Source organism: Littorina saxatilis, linkage group LG5 (genome assembly GCF_037325665.1).
Source record: "Littorina saxatilis isolate snail1 linkage group LG5, US_GU_Lsax_2.0, whole genome shotgun sequence".
Taxonomy (NCBI): Eukaryota; Metazoa; Mollusca; class Gastropoda; order Littorinimorpha; family Littorinidae; genus Littorina; species Littorina saxatilis.
This window is the reverse complement of record NC_090249.1, coordinates 31538300-31554857: the sequence shown is the minus strand read 5'-3', so window position 1 is coordinate 31554857 and position 16558 is coordinate 31538300. Positions and strand designations below refer to the sequence as shown.

At 39.2% G+C, this 16558-nt stretch overlaps 1 protein-coding gene across 2 annotated transcripts; it reads right to left on the bottom strand.

Annotated features, from left to right (window-relative positions):
- Positions 1-3315: 3315 nt before the first annotated feature.
- Positions 3316-16456, bottom strand: LOC138966861 (MRG/MORF4L-binding protein-like). 2 transcript variants are annotated; one of them, XM_070339228.1, is made up of 6 exons: positions 16273-16456; positions 15983-16060; positions 14039-14128; positions 13420-13541; positions 6741-6876; positions 3316-4074 (listed from the first exon to the last, which is right to left on the bottom strand). In XM_070339228.1, the coding sequence occupies exons 3-6, from the start codon at positions 14121-14123 to the stop codon at positions 3761-3763; spliced, it is 657 nt and encodes a 218-aa protein (XP_070195329.1). In that variant the 5' UTR covers positions 14124-14128; positions 15983-16060; positions 16273-16456; the 3' UTR covers positions 3316-3760. The 2 variants fall into 2 exon arrangements, with proteins under 2 accessions (XP_070195329.1, XP_070195330.1); XM_070339229.1 differs by lacking the exon at positions 15983-16060.
- Positions 16457-16558: the final 102 nt, after the last annotated feature.

Sequence of the window (16558 nt, the reverse complement as noted above, 5' to 3'; positions counted from 1 at the left end):
TTTGTCAGGTTATTTCAAGCTAATCCATTGGCACAGCTGGTTTTAGTGATCAGCGTAGGAATTATGAAAGTTAATTATGTTGTAGGTAATGAATTGTCAGCGATTGTTCAGTAGCTTCATTGTACATTCTAGTTTTCCATACTATTGAACTTTTACCACCGTCCTGACCGTTGATAGGATGCATTGGAATATTTGATTCTGTTTTGTTTGCTCTGCCGTTTTGATGGAATCAGTTCTTCAGTATTCATTAGAGTATAACACCATATATGTTAATGTTGTTATTTAAGTAAGTCACGTAGAAGTTATGTTTTCATATAGACAATAAATGTGTTCTGTTTGCTGCAAAGGTGTGTGTTATCTATCATCCAGTTTTAAATCATATGAGTACAACTATACTGGCTGTGATTTTTTTTTCTTCTTTAAATTTACTCTTTTTTTATTAACATACATTTCAGTTATTTTTTTTGGAGAGGAAATATGTATTTTATAATTTTTGCAGTTATGAATCCAGTTTTCAAATAAGTCAAATATGTTTTTCCTTATGGACAAAAATGTATAATGTGCTCTAGAATTTGATGGATTACTTATTCATTTTATTGCCAAGAGACAAAGAGAGCCATTCACATTTGTTGACCAAACTTGTCTTAAATTTATACATTCCTTTTGTACAAACCTATGGAACGTTTCCTTCTTACATTTTCCATTCCTGTGGAAAATATCGGTCCTATTCGTTTGAATCAGGTTAAACAAACAGGAGAGATTTATATTTTGCGTGAAATGTGCTCTGTAAATCCATCGTTATTCAGTGACATCAAAGTACCTTTTTAATGTGTTTTCATATTATTGTACACATTACTTCCAATGTCCATTGTGTTCAGATGTTATTTTCACTGTAGAAATCTTGGCACACACAAAACTTGAGATAGCTTTCCCTATTCTCTACTCCCCTGCACATAGCCGATAGTTTGATTTCTTGTCGTATTTCTTTATTCTTTCATTTTGGACTTTGCAAATATCATGATATAGAAAATAAACTAGTGACTCACTGATGCTCAATAGTTTGTGACTGTGTCTTATGTAAACATATTGCTATGTACAGTGTAAAGAATTCACTTTGTGACTTTGGTCATGACTTTTTGCAGTAGGCACTGAGATGCACATTTTTGAACACTTGCACAGGTTTGCATTCATAAGTGGTGAATTTTAAACTTTGATACACATACTTTTTTTTCTGGCTTGGGTACTTCTATTGTAAAGTCTTGAATGTGTGAGGTAACACTAGAAAACTTTAATTTCAAAATGCCTCTTAGTCACTACAGTCAAACACTGAATGATGGCATTTGTGCAAATGCTGTTGACTTTTTTCATATGAGGAGAGATGACAGGTGTAACAACTTTCTGATGCATATGAAAAAAATGGGATTATTTTGGGGTTACCTGCACCGTTAACATCCAAATCAAGTAGTTATATAGTTATACCAATTCTGCACTTCAGTGATGTTTCTTTGATGTGGTTTTCTGTCACATTTATCACATCAACTTCATGTGAATTTTGGGGGCATGCAATCCATCCACATAAATGCTTCCATGCGATGTGTTTTGGATAAAAGGGCCACACAAAAAAGTCAAAGACAAAACAAAAGGTGAAACACCAGGTATTACTCGCATTAAATAAGTTTAAAGAAGCAGTGTAGGGCCACAGCATTGCTGAAGCAACAATTCGTTTTTTTGACAAAATGTAATTAACATTTCTCGTGATCACATTCTGGGGATGGAGGCTGGGTGCGGTATGCCAAAATGGACCTGTATATCATCTTTTACAATTTTCTTATGTAATCAAACACAATGTCTTGATGTAAAGTACCTAAGACTGAAAGACTTCCATGTAGGCTTTTGACTTAATGTGTGCGGCCTGATTGAGGGCCACACTTTCCTGCCCAGACAATGATGAACATCAATTCGTACTTTTTTTAGTTTTCAAGTCCTTGCAAGGTCAATAAAACTTGGTACAATTTCAAATGGATAGATGCCTGAGGCCTGACTGAAAGCCCTGGGATCTCTGTGCACCTTGAAGTGTCAAGGACAGTAAACTTTAAACTGTATACAGAGATTTATTTTACGTATCAGGGAGTTGATGCATCTCTGCCTAATGAGTGTTTTCTCTTTTTGAAAAAAAAGACGAAGACAAAACAAAGGTGAAACACCCTTTTCTGCATCTCTGCCTAATGAGTGTTTTCTGACACAGGAAAGTCAGCAGTTATTATGCAAAATCCTGTTATTCACTGTCTGCAGCTTGAAATACACAATAGAAGTTTTGTCAAACACTTAATTTTGGAGGGGTTTATCAGTTAAATCCTCTTGTTCTTTTTTGCATGGGAGAATGTATAAATATTGCATGGCATATCAGTACAATACTGTTTTCTTCTTAAAAAACCCATTTTATTTATAAGTAACTTGGAACAACACTAGGTCATGGCTGTTACCATCACAATGTAATTTTGTAGCAACATGTGGTAGAAGTATTATGTTTGTAAGTGTACATAAGTAATATTGTAATTAATTATAATAAAAATGTTCATGTGTGGATGATGAGACATTTCTCCAGTTTGTTTTTGTTGTGTGTCAGTCCCACAAGCATGAATGCAGACAGACAGGTGCCGCACACACACACACACAGGGTAACCAAATGCTGGGGGAGGTGTGCACAAGAAAGTGCCCAATTGGGTGAGCAACAAGTTGGGTCACATTGGTTAAAATCAGGGCTAAAAATTGAACACAATAAAAAAAGGAGGAAATGTTGCCATGTGGACTAAAGTGGCTAAGAAAGCCGAGGTGTACAAGGCCCACCCCCCTGGATTTTTTATAAGAACTGCAGGTAACCAAATCTAAGTACTTTGGTGCATTCAGAGCAGAGAGAGGTAGCAGGCTTCAGAAAGTTAAGGGGGAGGAACAAAATCTTCGAGGAGGAGGAAAAAGATATTTTATTTGAGGAAATCGTCCAATACGAAGATTTCAAGCCCTGTAAAATTGATGTGTGTGAGATTTCAACCAATCCGACCCAGTGCTTGATTCTCACCCTGTTAGGTACTTTCTCGTACACATCACCCCAGGTGACCATGGGGCCCTTCGGACTACCAGTCAGGTGAATTCTTTTAAATACCAGAAGAATGTGACTTTCTCTAATAGGGTAATCAATAGAATTTATTCCTCATGACCACACACACACACACACACACACACACTGTCACTGAACTTCAGCAATGATGAGAAAAAGGTAGATGTTTTGCAGACATCGATGAATCCTTGCAAACAAAATAATAAATCATGTTTTATTGATTCCTTCAATTTCGAGCTTACAATTTCGCTCATCGCCACCTTAAAGGACAAAAGAGCAATGAAATTACACCTTGATTACTAATGTGAACATAACCTGAAATACCACAACAGAACTCAGAAGATTAAGTGCTACTTTACACGTCAGCCTCCTTGGTTTTTCTTGGTTTCAGAAGAACACCCCCCTCCCCACCAAGACTCATACCACAACAGAACTTTGAAGATATCAAACCCAAGATAAACGGCTACGTTACACTTCAACCTACATGGTTGCTGTTGGTTTTCAAGGAGCAAAACATCCACTCACACACATGACCATCCATCCACACTGTTTGGAGTCACAACAAACTTTACAGTCCACTCCAACCTCCTTGGTTTCAGAAGAGCTAACAACCGCACAGACATTACTCATGCATACTGTTTTCTGTCATCTTCTACGCTTCGTCGGAGGGGCGTCGGAAGCAGGACTGTTGGCGGCAGATTGGTTGTGCCTGGTCCGTTTCGTTCTCTTCGGGGATGGATCAGGGGTGGATGAGGCTGAGTGAGGTGTAGCAGAGTGTCCCCCCTTCCCTCCTCCCTTCCCATCCCCTCTGCTTGATGATGGGGTACTGCTCTTACTGTCTTGTTTGGCGCTTTGAGACGATCTGTTTTCTGATGGTGTACTGTTCTTGCTCTCCGATGACTTCTTTGTGTCTGTAGTCTTGGTTTCCGACCGACTGCTCTTGCCACCTTTGGCCTGACCTGAAGCAAACACCATCATGAGCAAATGATCGAATAGAAGATTTTTGTCATACATTTATTTATGATTTTGCAGAAATGTCAAAGCCCAGTTAAAAGGATTTTTGTGTTACTGATAGTCGAAATCTGCACATAATAGCAGACAGGGTATATACAGCTTTGCTCACTATAAGTGATTTCAGTAAACAAGTAGATTTCAGAATGTGATGTCTGAAGAGCTGTCTCAATAATAAACTCGGAGGCAAAAGAAACGCAAATAAAGGATGCGTTAATTAAACCTTTATGGACTTGAAATAAAAAGAAAATAATGATACTAGCATGTTCTGCACGTGTTGTTTTAGCGGTATTATCTTGTCAGAACCGTGTTTGCCGTTATCTGGGTCACACGCGAGGTCTTGTTGACGGGGATCCCAAACCGTCATGGGGACCACTTTCAGCACATGCACAATGTGGAAAAGCAGCTTTTTGTGTTCAGAGTGTTCAGGCAAGCTGTACCGTACTCACAAAACTGTTACAACATTCATTTCTGCGACACAGGCGCGATGCCGAGACTATCACCAGATCAGCGCCAACAGGCGATTGGGAGACTTGATGCCAGACAATCAGTTCAGCAAGTTGCTAGGGCATTTGGAGTAAATGTCACCACGGTTTATCGCCTGCAGCAACGTTTTCATGCCACTAACAGTACCTGCGACTTACCAGGACGTGGCAGACCCCGGGTAACAACAGCCCGACAAGATCGCCATCTTGTCCATCAACACCAGCGAGATGCATTCGAAACTGCCGCCAACACAGCCCGTAACACATTTGGGGTGCATGGACAACCCGTCAGTGCCAGAACTCTACGCCTACGCCTTGGTGGGCAGAACCTGGTAAATCGGCGTCCTGCTCGACGTCCTGTCTTGACAGCTCAGCATCGCCTGGATCGTCTAGCCTGGGCCCAGCAGCATGCCCACTGGCGCCATCGGGACTGGCGGAGGGTTCTTTTTTCGGACGAGAAGCGCTTTTGCCTGGAACCTGGCGATGGGCGCGTCCCGATCTGGCGAAGACTTGGACAGCGGTTTGCTAACAATAACATCCTGCAACATGATCGATGGGGAGGTGCCAGCGTCATGATATGGGGCGCCATTGGTGTCATTTAGCGAGTGGGACCTGTCGTCTTTCAGAAAATCGTCCAAGGTCGTGGGAATGGTGTCAAGGCAGACCGCTACATCAATCAAGTCCTGCGTCCCTATGTGGTTCCATTTGTCCAGAGGTACCGGAACTGCCTGTTCCAGCAAGACAATGCCCGTCCCCATACTGCACGTGCTACCCAGGACAGGTTGCGTCACAACAGCGTGAACATTCTGCCTCATCCTGCTCGATCTCCTGATCTCAACCCAATCGAACACTTTTGGGACATCATAAAAAGAAGGATTAATGCCCTTGCCCGGAGACCCCGCACAGCAGCAGAACTGCGTGCTGCCGTGACCCAGGTGTGGGCTCAGGTCCCTCAGCAGCAAATTAATCACCTCGTCCTCTCCATGTACCGGAGGTGCGCCACAGTCATCAACGCCCAGGGAGGAGCAGTACGCTATTGACTTTCAACAGTCTTCAAACAGTGTTCAGTGGAACATGGCACGTCATGCTCTCATCCCAATACACTTTTCCGTATGGTTTTTGTATCGGTCAATTCGTTTCCTTGTTATTGTTAACCCGAAATAATTAATTCGACATTAAAATTCATGGGTAACCCATCTTCACTGCAGCATTTGCGTTTCTTTTGCCTCTGAGTTTAGTTGTTCTGGATACTTGCAGTTACAGCTTTTACACACACAAACTTTGCCACAATCATCAAAACTTGCATTTTTCAAAATTCACAGAAACCAAACAAGCCGAGTGAGAATTTGTTTGAGAAAGCAATATGTGTTTATTTTCTTGAAGTTTGTAACTTCCTGAAAAATGTTTATTGTGACTTTCTTTTTTTTTAAATTTATGTTTATTCCTGCCACATAGACAGACATTTGCCATGTTCAAGGGATTTTGAATCACTTTCAATTAGGATGTCAAGCTCTCAGTCACCAAGCCACTTTGAAAAATGTGGCACAGGCTCTGCAATAACTGCAAAAAATTGAGGCAATTTGATGAGAAAAAACACACAACGAGATTTGAGAGTGAACATGCAAAATCGAGTTGATTTGCGGGCCACAAAGTTACATCAGATATGAGACTTGTTCTCCTTTTCGAGAAATGTCCCCTTCACAACCCCTTCTGGTACTTGGTTTGAAAAGTAGAACAAGTTGTATTCATTGTCAATCATTGCCTGTCTTCTCTTCATTCCTGGATGAGAAAATGTATGAACAGTGTGGCAATTTTCATGTCTGAAAGTGGCGAGTAGAAACATGTAACTGGCAAGTATAAATGTTCATCTACTCGTCAAATGTGAGTAAAGTTGCTGAAAGAAATGTTTGGTTCGGCTAGTGAAGTTTGCTCTCTGGCTAGTAAATGTTCAGAATCACAAGCCAATTTTTGTTTTACTTTCAGGGCTGATTTTTGATTGCAGTTTAAAATATGTGAACCCTTTCCCCTTGTCTTGCCATTTTCTGTCACAGTTGACACCAAGCATCAGTCAGTATACTACGCTCACCACAAGTCACAACAAAGGTGCCACCAATAACTGAGCTACTAACCTTCTAGTTTTGCCTTGGTCTCTTCTGTGCCCACATTTTTCATACGTGGGAAATCCTCCTCACACATCTGTGTCAACTCCCCTGGAAGTTTGAAGTCTACTATTTTGTTGGGGATGGGAAGAATTTCTGATTCATTCTGGAAGAAAAATAAATATGGAAACTTTTCAAAACATGCTGAAGGAAGAGAGATAAAGAGAAACAAGACATATAAGGTGAAATTAATACAATTAGCCAATCTGTCGAACTCACAGAATGCAACTGAACGCACTGCATTTGTTTCACCAAGACAATAGCTTCAGGGATGTTGCCACAGATTCATACCTATACGACAAATGTCCTGAGCTCTTCGGCATCAATAGGACATTTGACTGCATTCAGACATTTTAATAGGACATTATAATTTTGTGCAAAACACAAAATCATGATCACACATACATATCAATATATGCACCAACATTGTGTGCGTATATTGTTTTATCATTTTTGTTTCAAACAGGACACACACAAAAAAGAAACAAACAAACTAAAAAGCAACCAAAAACTTCAGCACTCCTAGTCTTACTTTGATTGGCACACAAACTGCATGATTTCCTGATAGAGCTTTTTCTTGACATATTCGACAAAACAGTTTACCTATATAGATGGTCTCTTTGCTGTCAAATTCTAACCAACTAGTACTACACTACATTGGGGTGTGCACGTTAAAGATCCCACGATTGACAAAAGGGTCTTTCCTGGCAAAATTGTATAGGCACAGCTAAAAATGTCCACCAAATACCCGTGTGAATTGGAATAAAGGCCGTGAAAGGTGAATGCTCGCCCTAATAGGCTTGAGGTTTGCTGGCCGATGTGAATGCGTGATATATTGTGTAAAAAATTCCATCTCACACGGCAGAAATTAATATGTAAAGCGCATTGAGCATATATATGATTATGCGCTGTAGCAAATGTCCATTATTATTATTATTATGACTAAACAGGGTCAACATGAATAGTTAACCTTATTAAAAGACCGTCTGTGCTAATGTCCTGTTGTACCGACACGTACATCTTCAAGTCACGAAGAAGCTGCCACGTGTAGAACGGCCTTTCGACATCAAACACCACAAAACTATATATTTTTGGAATGGGAAAAGGATAAGGAATAGACGAATGTTAATTTTATGAGTCTTGTTCCCAAAACAAAGAAAGTAGCTATGCATTTTCTCCATTTTTTAGCACATTTTTTAATCAAACACATCCAAACTATATATTTTTTTTAGATAATGGAGGTTATAAGGAATACAATGATATTTTTTGTGTGAATCCACTTGTAATTTCTTATATAAAGTAAAAAAAATCGGCACATTTTCAATGCACATTTTTAAGGTACTAACATAAAATGCAATCCCATAGTCCAGACTGGGTCAAAGGGTGTGTCACAAAATGTTCAAAAAAATTGATGAAAAACTGTGGCCGTGACAATGCAGTCTCAACTTTTGCAAAGGGGAAATATCATATGACGTTATCCAATACATGTAGCACTATCAAAACCAGAGAAAAACAACACAAGCAAATGCCCTCAAAAAGGTGTAAAGCACTTTTTGGCTCACGTAAGTGTAGCCTATGCGATGCTAACTTTTGTCTGTCTGTGCGTGCGTGCGTGCGTGTGTGATAGAAACTTTAACATTTGACTTAACACCGAAATACTAATTTCACCTGGTTATTATCCAAGCAACATTTTCAAAGTATTGAAGCAATGATCAACATTTCGTCGGCATGTGTGTAGTTAAAGTGTGTATCCACAGAAAAAACGGGTGGTGGGGGGTTTTGGGCGGGTAAAAGCAGGTGGCTGGTTTGTGTCGTGTGTGGTATGTAGACCAGGTCAGGGGTCAAGATCAGGTCAGGTCGTGTGAAGGATTGTGGTATAGACTCACTTTCCAGTTCTCACCTCTGCATTCGCCGATTCGGGGAAGACGATTTCACATTGTTTGATTTCTTAGCTCAAGAAAAATAGATAAAGAAGATACCAAAGCCAAAGGAGATTTCCAACAGTTTGATCTGCACAGCGTGTTTCCAGTGTCTGCGCAGGGAAGATCAGCTGTCGAAAGCGCAGTGTCGATCTGGCAGTCGTGTCCCCAGTAACAATGTAAGTACAGACAGATCTAGTGTCTCCCACTCATAAAGCGTGTCACATAAGCTTAATGATCATTCGTTTTGTTTAATTTCTTTCTATTTCAGCAGACACGGATATGAAAAACAGTGCTAGGCAGTCACCTCCAGTGAAATTAGTTGATCTAAACTGCCTGTAATGTTTGGATGTCTTTGTTCTTGGTTCGATTTATGTGAATTTCAAGACTTGCAGTAGAGTCTCAAGTTTACTCTGCCCGTATAAAACTGTCTACTATTTACTTGAACATGCAGATATAAGGAAACGGGATGAATCTGTTCTCAAAGTCAAAATTATTACGATTTTGCCTCAGTTTCAAAACATGCTCTGTCATGGTTCTGTCTGTAAAATGTGGTGCCTTTCTACAGACAATTTGTGAATGCTAGATCTACCTAGATCTGTATCGCGTTTCATTCCAGACTCCTCTCTTTGATTGTACTATTTGCTGTTTACGCACTAAGCTTATCATGATTCGTTAATGTCCGTAACGTTTGGTAAACTCACCTTGCAACAGCTTCCTTGGCTTTGTTGGCATTTTTTTTCAAGGCAGCACAACGTAAGATTAGCTTCTGTTGGACAGCAGGTAGAATGCGAGTTTTGAGACAACGACAGTCGTCCAAAGAAAGCTTGCTGTGGAATTTTGTTCTACATATAATGGCACATGTGATTCTGTATTTTTCAGCAGTTAATGTTAATGGTTTATTTTTTCCTCTGTTGATTTCTTCCTTCTGAGTTGATCGTTATCATTCAAAGGCCATCAGATAGCAAGGGTGGATCCAGGAAAGGGGGGCACACCCAAACTGTTTTTCACGAACTTGAAGGCGCGAAGCGCCTGAATTGAGGGTGCAAAGCGCCCGAAAATGCCAGGGTGGGTCGGGTGCATGACCCCCCCCCCCCCCCACCCCCCTGAATCTCTCTCTCTTTCCCTATAGGGGGGTCCGGGCCCCCTTCCCCACCCCCCTCCTACATCCACCACTGGAGAGTACCAAGTTCAAGTTCAAGTTCAAGTTTATTAGTCCATAACCCCTGGGGGCATTTTGAACAATAAATACAATCAATACAATCATAATATATACTAATATAGTAAATGAAAAAAATAAAAAAATTATGAAAAACTGTTACAAATTCTATTAATAAAGTCCAAGATATTCTTTAGCAATTTCTTTTTCTTAGTAGCAAACAACTTTTTAAATTTAAGTGCATTAGGTTTTTTCCAATAGTAAGGTGGTAACAACTCAGCTCTTTCTTCTTTGAAAAAATCACAGACAAATAAATAATGGAATTCATCACCTATATCTTGTGATACACATTTGGTGCAAGTTCTTTCTGACCTCGGGCTGTTAAGATAACGTTCTTTCTGTACAGGCAAATTGTTATTTAATGTTCTAAACTTCATCATTGAAACACATTGCTGATATGGCAGGTGTGTGACATAGTCTTCACATGCAAAAATATCTTTAAACATTCGATAATTCCAAAACATATTTTTTGTTCCAATTTCTGTAAACCATTTATGGATATACTGATCATACAAGCTTCTTTTTACTTTCGTTTTAAACCATGCGCTTGAGTATTGAACATTTTCTTGAAAAGTCCAAAGGCCAGAGAGACCAATTTCATTTAAGTTTTTTTCAATAAAACATAAATAATTAGATTCAATCATCTTGTTGATATACAATTTATAAGTAAAGCAATACACAATACTTGAAAATTTATTTTTATGAATAGGACTAATCAGTTTATACCGATAGCAAAGCATTCTACATTTCATATTAACATCTAGTGGATATCTTCCAAGTTCGCCAAATATCATAGCATTTGGAGTTGATTTTCTTAGTTTGAAAACAATTTTATAAAAACGCAATTGAAGTTTAGTAGCAAGTTCACAGGAACCAAAACCCCATACCTCACATCCATATAGTAAGATTGGAGCAATCATTTTATCGAACAGGTCAACTTGTATGTCCACAGGCAGTGACAATTGTCTACAAGTACGCAAGAGAACAAACATTGCCCTTGAGGCACGATCATATAGATTCTTCTGTGCGACTGAAAATTTATTATTATAATTAATTTTAAGGCCCAAGTACATTACATCAAACACTACTTCGATTAAGTACCTCAGTTGCTCCTCAAAATGGACTGTGAATAGTGTGTTGACAATGTTGACCGTCAGAATTATTTTAAGAACCAGGCTGCTGCAGTCAGTTGACATGTTTCGCATAATGTAGGATTCCCATGCATGCTGCATAGGTAAAGTAGCTTGTATAACCCGACTATTCAGTATCAAAACACTGTTTTTATTTGTGTAGGTTGTAGTCATCACAACTAATCGTATTTTTCCTTTTGTTTCAGAAAGGAGGATAAGCTACAACAATATCGATGCTATGTCAGATATGCCTCAGCCACATGACGACTTCTGAATTTAGATCCACTCGGCATGGTGACAAGTCTTGATGAAAAGTATATGACCGAGGACAGCAGTGGAAAAAGTGACCACATGGCAGGTACCTATTGCTTAGTGTCTGCAGTGCAAAAGACAGATAAGCTGATGGTAGATTTCCAAATGAACACAGCACCCGCAGATCTACTACTGATTTACGACGGGCAAGCTACAATCCAGGGCAGAAAACACTGCAGCGTTGTAATCCAACTCTTCATTTGTTTCAGGAAAGCACGTCCTTACAAATGAACATTACAACTCTCTGATACAAAGACATAGTGTACAGGAACATTCCGATAATTGAGTGGGACAGGATTAAACAAATTCCCAGGGCAGCAGTGAGGAAGTACACAGTTTTTCTGTCATTGACCTTAATAGCTTTCACACAGCCAGTATATGAGAGATAATGGTCTTCTTGGTGACCGTTCATGCCCAAGCACGTGGAGCTGGTTGCCAGCAGGACAATGTGTCACTGAACAATATCAGAGACTTCGGAGTGCGAGGACCAGGGCAAATAACCTCATGTGAACCTGTCTGAGTGTGACCATCGTGACGCCCATATCTTTAAATCTTAGTCGTATGACAATTCCAAGAATATATTATCTTGATACGCAAGCTCCAGAGTAAGTTAATGATTGTAGATAAGCTTTGCCATGATAATTATGCTGATGCAGTTTAAAAGTGTGTGTGTGTGTGTGTGTGTGTGTGTGTGTGTGTGTGTGTGTGTGTGTGTGTGTGTGTGTATGTGTGAGAGAGAGGATTGCACAAGATCTCCTTCAGGGACAACTACACCAACAACAAATACACAGTCATTTTATCTGTTTGACTTCTTTCAAAAATTATACATGGAGTAAATATGATGCGTTAGTTTTAACTCTGAGTGTGTGGTGTGTGGTGTGTGTGCGTGTGAGGAGTGATTTGAGCTTGTGTTACTGTTTGTCGATTTCTTACGGGAGCCTTGAAGGCTTCGCCTCTTGTTGAGATAAGCTTTGCACACACACTAAGTGACACATACACAGGAAAACAAACCTCACCCTTCGCCCTTGTTAAACCATTCAGTCAGTACTTGACTGTTAAAATATTAAAAAGATAAATTAACTGGTCCTAACCTGCATTTATTCTTCATCTTTCTTTCTTTATTTGGTGTTTAACGTCGTTTTCAACCACGAAGGTTATATCGCGACGGGGAAAGGGGGGAGATGGGATAGAGCCACTTGTCAATTGTTTCTTGTTCACAAAAGCACTAATCAAAAATTTGCTCCAGGGGCTTGCAATGTAGTACAATATATTACCTTACTGGGAGAATGCAAGTTTCCAGTACAAAGGACTTAACATTTCTTACATACTGCTTGACTAAAATCTTTACAAAAATTGACTATATTCTATACAAGAAACACTTAACAAGGGTAAAAGGAGAAACAGAATCCGTTAGTCGCCTCTTACGACATGCTGGGGAGCATCGGGTAAATTCTTCCCCCTAACCCGCGGGGGGTATTTATTCTACATACACGAGAGAGGCCACTCATGAGATAACAATATCGTTCAAACCACACGTGTGTTTATCATATAAATGAGGTCGTGTCAAACTAGTCTGGCAGGGACCTGCTTTTCCTCTGCTTATGATGCCAAAGTGACTGAGACAAACGTAACTATGGAAACACTTTTGCATCTGCAGTTTCCCCTGGAAGAGTTTTTAGAACTAACACGTCACGCTACACTTTCTAAAGTGATCTTTATTTTTTTTCACGTGAAAGATTGCACGAGGCTTTGGAAGAGATCAAGGTTCCAAAAGAAGCGTCTTCTATTTGGATGCTTCGACTGCGGGACGTTTTGAGTAAAATACCAGATTTACACTCATTGCTTTTTCAAATATTGTAAAGCTTGCTTTCGCTCGCAGTTCGATCTTTAAAATAGCAACGAGTGTAGATCTGGTACGACACAGCAAGCCATGCATGTAGTATTCTCTTTATTCCTAATTTTGATATAAAATCATACCATAAGCGATCTATGTCAACCATTTAAAAAAACACTTGTGCAGCTTCTCACAAAATCACATGGTTAAATTTTGGAATGTTCTGAAGCCTTACCAAAGCTTGAAGATCATACATCGTGGACAGATGATCCCACACATTCTTTGCTGTCAGTTTTTTGGATGCTGGACTGCTGAGTTTCTCATGAATGAGGACCATGTGAAAATGTCGATTAACACCTGTGAAAAAATGTCAGAAAGTAGCCATGAATGAGGCGTGATGAAATTCATCTCACTGCTCAGTGCAGAGGTGTCCTGTCACACATCATCAAAGAAAATTGTTTGTGATAGATGTAAGTGACTGGACAAATCTATGAGAATCTGTGAACATGGCCAGAGCTAGTGTAATTGAAATGAATGATTCAATGAAACAGGATCTCTGGCTAGAGCATTACCTGCTTACAATACGAGTTCCAAAGCAAAACAAGACTAGGAGTAGGACACTGCCGACACACACATGGTAATAATACTTTACTGAAGAGTTTCACTCAACATCTGCTGCTTCATTTCATTCATCTTTTATTCTCATCTCAATGCTAAAGAAGACCAAACTTAAACCGATATAAAATTACAAGGGCAAGAAACAGTTGTGCTCAGTTTCTCTGTATGTCCTATGCATCTTTCTGCGTGAATTTTTTTTCAATCTCACCCGATCCCTTTCTCTCTCTCACTCTTACCAACAGGCTTGTGGCTTCTCATTGCATGAAACAAGTTGACCTCCATTTCTACGCTCCAAGCACCTGGCTGAAAACTTTCTCCCATGGTTCCTGAAAGTAAACATTTGATCAAATTTTGTTAGCACGCTAGAAATTCTAACAGAATAACTACATGCATCAGCAAGCGCAAAAGTGTTCCCAAAATGACCTTTGTCTCGGTCACTTTTTCATCATGAGCAGTGAAAAATGAGTTCCCTGCCAGACTAGTTTAACTCTTCCCAGTTCACGGTTTTTCATGCTGAAAACAATGAAATAAGACTATGACCAAAAAATCTTAAGTTGTGTGCTAATTTCTTCAGGTAATTATCACATGTTGTATATCAATTTGAAGCTCTTGAAATGTTCTTGCTAACAGTAATAAGGCATTAGAAGAAAAAACAGACAAGGAAGAAGTTTTGGTGGATGAAAGCTAACTGTTTTGCTTAATCTCATGCCAAACCCAGCACACACATGACAATCGTCATGAATACATTTTTTTCCAGTTTCATTTTTTACATTTAGTCAAGTTTTGACTAAATGTTTTAACATAGAGGGGGAATCGAGACGAGGGGCGTGGTGTATGTGTGTGTGTCTGTGTGTGCGTGTGTGTGTGTAGAGCGATTCAGACTAAACTACTGGACCGATCTTTATGAAATTTGACATGAGAGTTCCTGGGTATGATATCCCCGGACATTTTTTTCATTTTTTCGATAAATGTCTTTGATGACATCATATCCTGCTTTTTGTAAAAGTTGAGGCGGCACTGTCACACCCTCATTTTTCAATCAAATTGATTGAAATTTTGGCCAAGCAATCTTCGACGAAGGCCGGACTTCGGTATTGCATTTCAGCTTGGTGTCTTAAAATTTAATTAATGACTTTGGTCATTAAAAATCTGAAAATTGTAAAAAAACAATTTTTTTTATAAAACGATCCAAATTTACATTCATCTTATTCTTCATCATTTTCCGATTCCAAAAACATATAAATATGTTATATTTGGATTAAAAACAAGCTCTGAAAATTAAAAAAATTAAAAATTATGATCAAAATTAAATTTTCGAAATCAATTTAAAAACACTTTCATCTTATTCCTTGTCGGTTCCAGATTCCAAAAACATATAGATATGATATGTTTGGATTAAAAACACGCTCAGAAAGTTAAAACGAAGAGAGGTACAGTAAAGCGTGCTAAGCACAGCGCAACCGCTACCGCGCCAAACAGGCTCGTCACTTTCACTGCCATTTGCACTAGCGGCGGACTACGTTCAATTTCATTCTGTGAGTTCCACAGCTTGACTAAATGTAGTAATTTCGCCTTACGCGACTTGTTTAATAATCTGTTGAATTTTTGTTTTCTCACATAAAATCCAAATTTTATTTAGTTTTTAATAAAATGATTCGTCCAGCTGATCTTGAATAAACACACCAATACGTCAAAAAGTAGGACTTCTGAGCTCAAAGAGTAATAGTTTGGTTAGAAAAATCTCTAAATACGCCTAATTACAAACAAAAAATAACTTCCGTGAGAGAACAGGCACTGTTCTTGCAACGAAAGTAAAAAAAAGGGAGTCAGGTTTGCCAAATCCATTTGTTTGTGCATTTTAGTATCTGACACTCTTTTTTTTAGCAAATTTGATTTTTGGGGGTGCCTTTGGTCTCTGGTCCACTGACTTAATGCTACATCATGAAAAATACAGCTGTTTGTTGCATACGGTAGGGGAATAAAATGCCTAACAATAACAGTAACACTATATTTTATTTTAGTGCAAACAGCCTCATCGCACAGATCTACACCCAAGCGCATATTACCTAGTTGTTATTTTCAGTAATAAACCCTACTATAACAATAACCTGCTGATAACGATGTTGGTGTCAAGCCAGTACAAGTTTGAACTTTTTCCAATTGAGGAAACATGCACTCACCACAAGACTAAAGTCTTTACTTGTGCATACATGTGTGAAGGTTTTGGAGCCCCGATGTCTCATGCGGTCATTGTCGAACTGAGAATAGGGAAAACGAGACACAGTAATATCATTTCATTGTGTAATTGAGAAAACAGTCTTCTCTCATTTCTTCACAATAACATGTCTGTGCTGTTAATTTGTGTTAATTTTGCAGTTACTACGAGCGAAATACTAATTTTCAATGAATAACCCAGGAGTTAAATTATGACATTTCAGACGATTTTTGAAGGGATTGTGCCGAGTTATACCAGTTTGACTTGCACAGTTCGATTGGCCACGTCTGTCCTTTCCAAAGCCTTGCCTCGCCGAATGCCTAAGATTTTCTTTAGAATTGACGTTGTTGTACTTTTTCTATCAGAGAGCCTTGCCTTCGAAACTAAACTCAATAAAGTCGATGGCCCCGAACATGAACCCTAGCGGCTACGGTAGACAATTCCTCGAGTTTTTCAAGACGAGCAAATGATCTCCCTTTGGGCGCCAGTAGGCTCTTCTCCTTTGCCATTGGTTGAATCAGAAAATCACCTCTTCATCTTC